Source organism: Mandrillus leucophaeus, unplaced genomic scaffold, assembly GCF_000951045.1.
Source record: "Mandrillus leucophaeus isolate KB7577 unplaced genomic scaffold, Mleu.le_1.0 Scaffold398, whole genome shotgun sequence".
Lineage (NCBI taxonomy): Eukaryota > Metazoa > Chordata > Mammalia > Primates > Cercopithecidae > Mandrillus > Mandrillus leucophaeus.
The window spans coordinates 1,325,875-1,336,770 of record NW_012104231.1 but is presented as its reverse complement, the minus strand read 5'-3'; the positions used below and the strand labels follow the sequence as shown (position 1 = coordinate 1,336,770).

Below are 10,896 nucleotides of genomic sequence, written 5' to 3'. Positions count from 1 at the left end.
TGTGCTTTCAAACTTGTCTCCTTTGGAAAAACAATCCTCTGGGGTGGACATAAGGCATCCCAGACCCAGCCTCTCCCAGCTCAACTCAGGCTCCACACGCAGGTGTCCTCCACAACGTGGACCTCCCAGCATGAAGATGAACGTACGTGAGCTCAGGAGATGGTATCTAAACAAACCTCCTTTGGGAGAAGTGGGCAGGGTGAGGACAAAGGCGGGGAGGGCGGGCCACAGAAGACAGTGATTTGTTCCTCACTCCTTGTCCACCTGCAGACAAACGGCACAGCACAGACTGGCCAAGGTCCCAGGGCAGGATCCAGTGGGAGAAGCGCGGCCTCTCCCCTCCCAGGTCACCGCCAGCAGGCAGCTCCTGCTCACTCCCCACGTAGAAAGAAGACGTCCAAACCTCCTCGACACTAGAAACTCCTTCTACATTTTATGCATCCTAAAAAATTATCCCAACGATGCTAACATGACACATTTAAAGCTGCACAGTCATTTTATGATGCAATAAAGCATGCAGCTCTACATTCGCGGATAAATTACATTCCCTGCCGTGTCACCATCACATTTGTTTAAGCCTGAAAATCACTTCAGCTCCCAGGAAAGTGAAACCAGTGTCATGCAAAGCAGGCTCCTAAATCATAAAATTGTGGATTCGTCAAGCTCAGAGGGATTCACAGACCTTCCGGGCGGACGCTTTCATTTCAGAGACCGGGAAACTGAGGCCCTGAGTGGCATTTAACCCGCCCAGAGCAGCAGCCCCTTGAAAGGAAAGTAAAGGCCAGCTAGACCTCGGGCCCTGGTAACTCGCCACACTAAAGCAGCCAGCAGCCCCGGCCTCACATCCACGCCCTCGCCCAGAGCCCTGGCCCCAGAATCTCCCTCCCTGCTGGCACTCAGGGGCCGTTCTCCCTTCAAGGATGCTTCTGCTCAGAGGCTCTCTGGGGAGAAGCCAGGAGGACAAGTGGTTCCTGACAGAGCCTGGCTGTGTCTGGGATCACTCCCTCCTCATGCAGCCACTGGAGTGGTGGGGTGCCTTCCCACAGCAGCCTGTGGGGTCACAGGACCCCGTTCTGCAGACAAGGATGCTCCTGGTGAGGCATGTTTACCAGCTGACTGTCAAACATCTAGCAGCACACCCCAGGAAGAGGATCCAGGTCCAACCACCCCTCCTCCAGCCACACAGGATCAAGCGGTTGGCTAAATAAAGCTCGGTCTCATGTCCACGTCCTTCCTTTGGCCTCTCATCTGCCCCGAGTGAGAGCTTTCAGATTTCTCCCGTGTCCCTTCAATTCCCCTAAGAATTCTCAGGGGCTTCTGACCTGCTGGCACCACAGGAGGGAGGACAGAGGCAGGGGCCTGGCCCTGCTGGGGACTGGGGTGTGCAGCCTACTTCACAGACAGGCAAGGGCCGCCCTGCCACAGTGGCACCAGTGTCCTCGCAAGACACACTCATCATGGCACTCTGTGGCACCCAATCTGGGTGCCCTTTCCAGATCCTCCTCCATCGAGACCCGGAAGCATTCCCAGGGCCCCCCACAGACTGCAGCAGACCACGCTCAGCCTCAGTGAACAGAAAACAGGAACGAGGAACAGCTGGCTGCAGTGCCAGGAGGGGGACAGAGGGGCCCGGAACCCCAGGCCAGAGCGATCAGAGGGATGTTTCTTGAAGCTGGAAGAAGCCACTGTGCCAGCTACCGCTGTGCCCACTGAGGCTGACCACTGAGTAGGATCATCGCCACCTACCGCTGTGCCCACTGGGGCTGACCACTGAGTAGGATCATCGCCACCTACCACTGTGCCCACTGGGGCTGACCACTGAGCACGGGCATCGCCGGCATGCAGCCACCTTCCTGGACCCCCTGCAGCCAGCACAGGCTGACCCAAGGTGTCCTTCTACCGCGCGGAGAAGCACTGTCACTGCAGTGCCACCAGGTTGGGGTCACAGCAGGCATTTTGATGTGGGCCCTGTGTCTTCCTGGGGGAAGGGTGGTCCTCCCTGTGAGTCCCCGGGGAACTTCCAGAATTCCCATACCTTGCAAACACCAAGCCTTGTCCCACAGTAGCACAATATCCCGGACTTGCGCTGGAACAACCCTCAGCTACGCCTCCAGATGGGGAGCCTCACCTTGCCCTCCAGCCTCGCCTTCCACACCCTGCCCAGCTCCTCGTGCTGGGATACTGCCCCGGTCTTCAGTAAGTTCCTCCTTGGGTGCTGAGGTCCGGCTGTCCCCTCTTCTGAGAAGCCTTTCTTTCTTTCTGACCTAGCACTCCGCCAGCCCCACTCTGCTCCCACAGCCAACTGTCTTGTGCCTGTCACTCTTCTGTGTACAAACCTGCCTCTGGACCCCAGGCTGGGAGCCCCCCAGTGCAGGCATGTAGCCCGGGGCCCCCAAGAGTGGGGCAGGAACGAGAAGGGAAGCACGGTGCCTGCCAAGGAAAAGCCATTATGCAAATGCAAGGTACTGATTATTAGAGCAATTTAAAAACAGGCCGTCCATTTGGGCTTATTTTGCTTGATAAAGCATTTTTAAGTGGCAATATTTTGTGTTAATTTTTTCAACCAGCTGCTCTTATTATTTGACTATGCATTATTCAAAGCTCTCAAAAGCAAACTTAGAGCACTCGAGAAAGTAACTTCAGTGTTATACGTGCCCACGCAGGGGACTGGTTCCAGCTCCCAGAAAGATGTTCTGGATCCAAGACCCGTGCGACCCGGCACACAGCCACTGGCCACGTGTCATGTGTGGCTGTCCGGCTCACAACATTACAAGCTGCAGTGATCTGCGCCCAAGTGCAAGCTCCATGCCAGATCAGAGGACTCAGTGCAACAACCACAAAACATACGCTGCCCGTGGATGATCTGTGATACTGATCACAAGGTGACCCAGATAATATTTTGAATATGCTGGGTTAAATATAACATACATTTTTCTTTTCTTTTTTATGAGAGATGAGGTCTTGCTCTGTCGCCCAGGCTGGAGTGCAGTGACAGGATCTATGTTGCCCAGGCTGGTCTCGAACTTCTGGCCTCAAGCAATCCCAAAGTGAACTGCTGGGATTACAAGTGTAAGCCACTATGCCCAGCCTATAAAATACATTCTTAAGATTAGTTTCATTTGTCCCTTCTTATTTTTTGACGTGGCTCTGCTGTAATCCCACCACACTGCGCTGAAACTGTCCTTCGGTTTCCATACTCCCCATGGGGCCTGGGTCTTGGGAGGCAGGAAATATGTCTTCATCTTAATGTGTTTCCAGTTCCTGGTCCCAAGACTGACACACAGAAAGTGTTTAGGAACCAGCTGACGATGGAATGAACGATGATTGTGTGAATGAATGAAAGCATACAGGCACTCACACGGTGCCCCTCGCTGGTCTCCTAAAACCACATTTCCAGATTCCTTGGGAGACAGCTGCATCTGTGAGCCAGTGTTTGACTTTCCTCAAACAGCTGCAGAGTGTCTGGAGTCTGGGTAGCCAGGGGAGTCCTTTAGACATTCAAGGTGACCCTCATGTTGGGCATCTGGCCATGGGCCCAAAGCAAAGAACAGGTGTGTTCTGCTCCAAACGTCCCTTCCCTCTCCTCACTCCTGTGCCTGCTGATATGGTGTGGCTGTGTCCCCACCCAAATCTCATCTTGGATTGTAGTTCCCATAATCCCCATGTGTTGTAGGAGGGACCTGGTGGGAAGTCACTGAATCATGGAGGCGGTGACCCTCATATCCCTCATACTGTTCTCGTGATAGTGAGTGAGTTCTCAAAAGATTTGATGGTTTTATAAGGGGCTTTCCCCTTTTTGCTCTGCACTTCTCCTTGCTGCTGTCATGTGAAGAAGGGCATATCTGCTTCCCCTTCCGCCATGACTGTAAGTTTCCTGGGGCCTCCCCAGCCCTGTGGAACTGTGAGTCAACTAAAACTCTTTCCTTTCTAATTCAAGGAATCTTTCAACTATAATACTAATGTACCTGGCTTCTGATTAGACCATTTCCCCAGCTCTAGCCTTGAAAATTAACAATTACATTTTCTCCCCAAGTAGGATCCAAGTAAGAAATGGCATGCGTTTCTGTCTTGTAAATTGCCATAATGGCTAAATATCCACACCAAGTCCACAGAGAAAGAACAGGATATCTTACCTTTCAGTGAAAGAAGGAGGGGGGAAAACAACATAAAAAATTTATTAAACTCGAGCCACCGGGACCAAATCGCAAGTTAAAGATTCAGATGCATTCCCCTTCCTTAGAACTGATGATTTACGTTTGCAATAACTGCAGTCATGAAGAGCTCACGGGATTAAGGAGGCTCAGTCTTAATGTCAGGGAATAACATTACTGGACGATGCAAAGCCACATGTACCCGGAGTTGCTTTTCTGGGTGAGAGGAATTCCACTTTGCATTTTGGTTCAAGAGATCGGTCACAATCAGGATGGGCAGAGAAAGATGGAAAACGGGCAACCCAGCCAGGTGCGGTGGCTCACGCCTGTAATCCCAGCACTCTGGGAGGCCGAGGCGGGTGGATCAACTGAGGTCAGGAGCCCAAGACCAGCCTGGCCAACATGGTGAAACCTCGCCTCTACCAAAAATATAAAAACTAGTCGGGTGTGGTGGCGCATGCCTGTAATCCCAGCTACTCGGGAGGCTGAGGCAGGAGAATCATTTGAACCTACGAGGTGGAGGTTGCAGTGAGCTGAGATCATGCCACTGCACTCCAGCCTGGGTGACAAGAACAAAACTCCATCTCAAAAAAAAGAAAAAAAAAATGAAAAAGTAAATGAGCAACCTGGGATCTAGCCTGACTCCCCAGGCAAAAATCCTCAAAATTGAATGTGCACTATAAACCAACAGGGGCAGGCCTGGCCAGGCTCCTATGGAGTGGGCCACACAAGGCCGATGTGGTCCCCATCGTCCCGGAGCCCTCCTGTGCTGACTGTCCAGAAACACTGAGGGATGTTTCTGGAAAGCACAGAACCCCAACCTCAGGCTGGTAACTTAGAAGAAACAGCAGGTCAGAAACTTGCCCTCACACCAGCCAGGAGCTCCCCAGGCTCTGGGGGGCTCAGGCTCTGTGTGGTGGGGGGTTAGGGTCAAATTGTGGCTCTGTCACTCACTAGCTGGATGACATGGGCCAGTGGTGTCCCCTCTCTGGGCCTCAATTTCCTTATCTGTAAAATGAGCACAACCACAGAACAGACCTCATAGAGCAACTGCGAGTGGGGGATGCGAGGAAATGAACCCCAGCAGTGCCCAGCTCCAAAAAAGCTCGTAAGCACCGTCCACTGTTGCTGTCATTGTCATGTGGGTACAGGCGTCCTACCACGTGCAGAAGGCTTGCCCTGCTAGGGCTGGACCAGGAGAGGACAGGAAGAAGACACAGGGTCTGACCCTCTGATAGGCAGGGGACAGGCATTTAACTCCCTAATCACGGTGCACCCCTTGGGCAGCCCAGAGGCCCAACAGAGGCATGGGTGCTGAGGGGGCGCTGGCCAGGATGGCACACAAGATGGCACACAGTGGGAGACACCTTGGCCCGGACGTGGCAGAGAAGGATTTCCAAGGCACGGAATGCCGGGAGGGGTACGGGGGGTATGGTTCCAACTCTATGGTTCCAACTCTGGGGTATGGTTCCAAGTAGGATGGCTGCAGACTCTGCTGGGGGCTGGGGGCTTATCCTTCAGGGACTTCCCTCTGGCCATGCCACCAGCCAGAAGCCCTGCCCCATCTGAGCCTCAGTTTCCTCCCCCCTTACAGGGTTGAGATGGACAGTCCCTCAGTCAGTCTCAGGAGCCTGCATGCTGCAGTGAGCAGTTTGGGGAATTTATTTTCTTTCTTTCTTTTCTTTCCTTTCTTTCCTTTCTCTTTCCTTTCTCTTTCCTTTCTTTCCTTTCTTTCTTCCTTTCTTTTTTTCCCCAGACGGAGTTTCACTCTTGTCGCCCAGGCTGGAGTGCGGTGGTGCGATCTTGGCTCACTGTAACCTCTGCCTCCTGAGTTCAAGCGATTCTCCTGCCTCAGTCTCCCAAGTAGCTGGGATTACAGGTGTCCACCATTACACCCGGCTAATTTTTGTATTTTTAGTATAGACAGGGTTTCACCATGTTAGCCAGACTGGTCTCCGACTCCTGACCTCAGGTGATCCGCCCGCCTCAGCCTCCCAAAAAAGTGCTGGGATGCTAGGAGTGAGCAGCTTTTTTTTTTTGGAATTTTCGAAGTCTCCCTCAGATTCCTGAGGCTGGTCAGGGCGGACAGTGGCCTCCAGGTGGGTGCCCCAGGCCTGGCTGTGACCTGCATGGCCCCTGTGCCCACCTCTCCCCTTCAGGATGCTCTATAACCCTCAGACCCACGTGGGGCCGACCGGATGTCTGGAGGAGCTCTGGGAGTCCGACCAGTGGGATTTCCCCAGGACCCCGTGGCCAGCCCAGCATCAAAGGGAAGGGCTGATGGCAGCTACTGCAGCTGGTGGGTGAAGAATTTCTTTCACAGAAGTGCATGAGACTGGGCTGCCAGCGTGGCGCTGTGTGATTTGGGGATGACTTGAATTGTGTCTATAGACAGGGATCCCGCGGGAAGTATTTTCCTGGGCCCTGCAACCTAAAGGCAGCTCTGGATGTGGGCTGAGCAGTAAGACAAGCAAAGCTCCAGCCTACACTGCAGGTGCGCAGTACACGCGGCTCCCCCTCTTACTCCTCTCTTGGTTGCCATTCTCAGTCTGTGCTCCAAGTTGAAGGGAGAGAGAAACCCTAAGAGTCTTCCCAGAAGAAACCGTGCTTGAGCTAAGAAGCTGCTGTCAAACAGTTCCAGAGGCCCCCAGGCAGCAAGCAATCCCGAAGGCACCATCTCCCGGTGGCCTGGGAGGGCGGTGGATGAGCCGGGCTGTGAGCCCCCAGCAAGGACGCTAGGTCTCAGCCTGGGTCCCTCACCTGCAGGTGAGGTCCCTTCCTCCTACCCTCCTACCTCCCCCCTCCCGGAGCGGGTCACGTGATCCCACCCTGGTCACAGATTCCCACGAGTCCCGGTGGGGCTGCTGCCCTGGTGCAGTGGCCAGGCTTGGGCAGTGCCTGGGTGGAGCAGAGGCCTCTCAGAGGGAGGAATGAGGTGGACACAGAGAAGAGCAGAGGCGGGTCCACTGAGGCAGGGCAGTGCCTGCTGGGCCACGTGTCAACCCCGAGCCCACATACTCCTGTGCCCTGAGCCTGGGCTCCAGGGGCCTCTGCTTCTGGTAGCACCGCTCCCTCCTCACGACACGGCATCCCAAGACCCGGCTTGGGGAGCGTGGCCAGGCCCCTTTTTGAGCAGGCCCCCTTTCCGCCCCACAGCTTCGCAGAGACAAGCCCTCATGGAGGACCCTGCTAGGGCAACAGGCCAACACCTGGGCCAGCCATTAGACTGGCTTGGCAGCCTTCTAGAATGTACAAGGGGTGTGAAGATCTGCTCATCTCTGAAGGCCTCTCAGATGCATGCCTTCCCACTCAGCATGGCAGCCCACGCCATGATCCATCATGAGGAGACACCCCCGTGGGAAGAGCCAGGGCCAGCTCTGCCTGCACTGTGGCTGCCATGTTTCCTGTTGACTCTCTGGACACCACCAGGAACCTCCCCGCCCCTCCCTCCTTCCCTCCTCCCCTCTTCCCATCCCTCCTCCCATCCCCCCGCCTTACTCCGCCAGCTCCTCCAGGCTGCGGTAGACGTCATCGTCATTCTCTGCGGTCTCCTCTGAGGGAAAAGGCCTGCGGAAGAGAAGGCGAGAGGGAGGTGAGCAGGTCCCGGCACTGCCGGCCAGTGGGACCCCAGCTGGACCCCACGGCAGAGCCCAGTGTGGCCCGGCCAGGAGCAAAGGGGCTCTTGCCCACTCTCTAGAAGGATACCGGGTGCGCGGACACTGATCAGAGTCACAGAACGAGCCAACTGGGCCGTAGGGCAAGACGAGACCCATGCCCAGCTCGCCAGGGGGCAAGGAAAGTGTCACACGCACTCCAGGCTCTGGGTGTCCAGTGGGCAGATGAGAGGCCCAGGTCAGGGCTGCAGAAGGCGTTCATCTGCCCGGCGACCTGCCTTCCCCTTTACCCGCGCTCCCACTTCCAGGGGGTTCGCAGCGGAGAGGAGGCTCCTCGCACACCTCCTGGTGGGCAGGTGGGAGGGCTGCCAGCTCAGTCCCCGCAGGAGAGGAAGCAGGAGGGGACTCCAGAAGGGAGGGGTGAGTTCTGAGGCACCGAGGGTAGGGGCTCACCTTCCCCACCCACCAGCCCCTGGCTTGAGGTCAGGAAGAGAGTCCCGAAAATGAAAAGCCCTCGGAACCTTCTGCATGGATCTGCAGCCTCCCCTCCTACAAAGGGAGCAGGAGCCCCATGGGGACGCCCCAGAAGGAACGTGGGCTGCTCCCCCTCCCCCTCCGCCCCCAAGACGCCCCAACCCTGCTGCTTTTCTTTAGTTCAGGATGGTATATAAATATATATATATACATAAACTTTAATCATCTGGGCTCTTCTTGAGTCTCATTTTTGTGGAACTCTCATGCATATGTATATAATTATAATTGTTTTTCTCCTGTTCATCTGTCTTATGTCAATTCAATTCATAAATCCGCCCAAGAACCTGGAGGGATGGAAGGAAGCGGTTTTCCTCCCGCAGGACCCAAAGCATCGCTCTGCTCCGTCCTCTGCAGACAGACAGATGGGTGTAGCCCCGAGTCTACAGGCCTCCCTGCACAAGGCGAGCCTGGGCCAGCACAGGCTAACCACTCAGAGCTGAAATGCCGGACCAGCCTCGGGGAGGGGCAGAGGCGGAGGGGAGGGAGGGGTGGGATGGAGGAGAGGCAGGAGAGGCAGATCAAACACCCAGAAGAGGGGGCTGCAGCTGGTTCAAGGCTATGGGCCAAATCCACTCATCTCTACAGGAGACCTGAAAGACCCCTTAATTAAACCAAACATCCCTGTGTAGCCCCCGGGTGCGTGTTCTGGTAGGAAACCTGTCACTAAGGATGGGACGGGAGATCCCAGCCGGGGGGCTGCCTGGGCCCAGATGCCAGCTGGGATTGCTTCCTTGCCTGGGGTCAGGCTGACATTTGCTCAGCCCGAGATCCAGCAGGGATGCAGTCCATCCTGGCAGCCCTGTCCCACCTGGAGGCTGGGGGCCTGTGCTCCTGTGGGAGGGGCAGGGGGGAGTCCACTGAGCTGTGAGCTGGAGGCCTGGGTCCTACCTGGCTCTGTCACAGACCTGCAGGGACTAGGTCTCAGGTCGGAGGTCCCCAAGCCAGACCCACCATGCCATTGGTCAGCGTGCCCCTGTGGCTTCCTGGTAAAAGCCCATGTCCAAGGGGGCAGCACAGCCAGGCCTGACCTCTGCATGGGTGAGCTCGGCTCTCTGCTCCAGCCACTCTCCCTCCTTCCACCCATCACCATACAGCCGCATCCCCCAGTGGAGGTGCGTGTCCCGGGTCACGGGCAGAGCTGAGGCTGCCACGAGATCCTCCCCACCAGGGCTCCGTTGCTGACACAGCACCATTCACGGCCAAGAAGCCCCTCAAGGAATCCATCTCCTCCCGTGATATGCAGAGCCCCAGGCTGACACAGACCCCGTGCAGCTGATGGGGGTGGGGCTGAGAAGCCACAACCTGGAGGGACTGGCCCACACGCGGGTGACCCCAGAAAGCACAGGAGGCTCTGCCAGGCTGAGATGTGGCTTCAGGACCCAGAGGTGGAGGCTTCTTTCCCTTCAGCATGAAACCCCGCTGCCAGGACCGGCCCTGGGCCGTCCCCGCTCCCACGCCAGCCCCTCGCTTACGTCCAGCCATCCCTGTCTCCGACCTCATCAGTCATTTCTGCTTTTTCTAAATTTTCAGTGATGATGGGTATGACTTCATAATAAAGAAAAACAGAATCAAAATTCTCATTATGAAAATGTGTCCTCATCGTAAGTAAATATTTTAAACCCCACTCATCTTCTATAAAAGTACGTTATGTAAAAAATGACATCGTGGCAAAGTATGAACGTGCTTTCTCACGCAGAATGTAGAGAGGGAAGAGAAAATACCAAACTCCTGAGGTTGTGCTCTTGTTCAAATCTGATCACAGAGTGTGGGTGACAGTTTAGGGAAACGGGGCATCCCATTGAATCCTGGATTATCAACAGGACGGCCATTCGGGGACTGTACTTCCAGAACCCGCCCTGCTAAGCCAACCGAGAGATGCATTCACACTTCGAAGGAGACCCACCCTAACCACGAGTGAGCACACACACCTGCCTCTCACTCTTCCTGTGCCCAGGCAGACATCACTCATCAATCAAAGCTCTCCTATCCCTGAAGCACAGCGTTCTTAACACAGGGCTCTACTCCTCCATCAGTCCTGGGACTCAGACAGAACCCACCTGCCCTGCCAGGAGAGCTGAGCCCGGGGGCAGCGAAGGAGAGGAAAAGCTTTGGAGCTGGGCTAACCCAGGTGTGAACCCTAGGCCCATCCCCTGCTCCCTGGGACCTTGGACAAGCTACTAAACCTCTCTGAGTGTCCGCCTTCTCCCCCTGGAAAATGGAAGTAATAGTGTCTTCTCAGAGGGCTGCTGGGAAGGGCAGCTGTAGGACGGCAGAATGCTCTGGACTTAGTGGGGTCAACAACGGCAGCTGCGATTTAGAATTTCTAGTATCATCCTCACTCAGGGCGCTTTCCACCGTCCAAGAAAACTGCCTTCTGAAGCCTCGTGAGGAAGCCCCGCTCACCATGATGATTTCGGATTCTTGTTTCCTAACACAGAAAGTGAGAGCCCACTAAAATAAGGCACAACAGTCATTTCAAAACCTTTTGTCGGCCAGGTGCAGGGGCTCACACCTGTAATCCCAGGACTTCGGGAGGCCCGAGCCGGGTGGATCACTTGAGGTCTGGAGTTCGAGACCAACCTGACCAACATGGTGAA

The 10,896-nt window shown here is 55.4% G+C and overlaps 1 protein-coding gene across 1 annotated transcript in view; it reads right to left on the bottom strand.

Moving 5' to 3' along the window:
* VAV2 (vav 2 guanine nucleotide exchange factor) overlaps positions 1 to 10,896 on the bottom strand; it is a 278,878-nt gene that overhangs the window by 73,012 nt on the left and 194,970 nt on the right. The window contains exon 5 of the mRNA XM_011991542.1: positions 7,650 to 7,718. Within this exon, the coding sequence (XP_011846932.1) occupies positions 7,650 to 7,718 (69 nt within the window). The remainder of the gene's footprint in view (positions 1 to 7,649; positions 7,719 to 10,896) is intronic.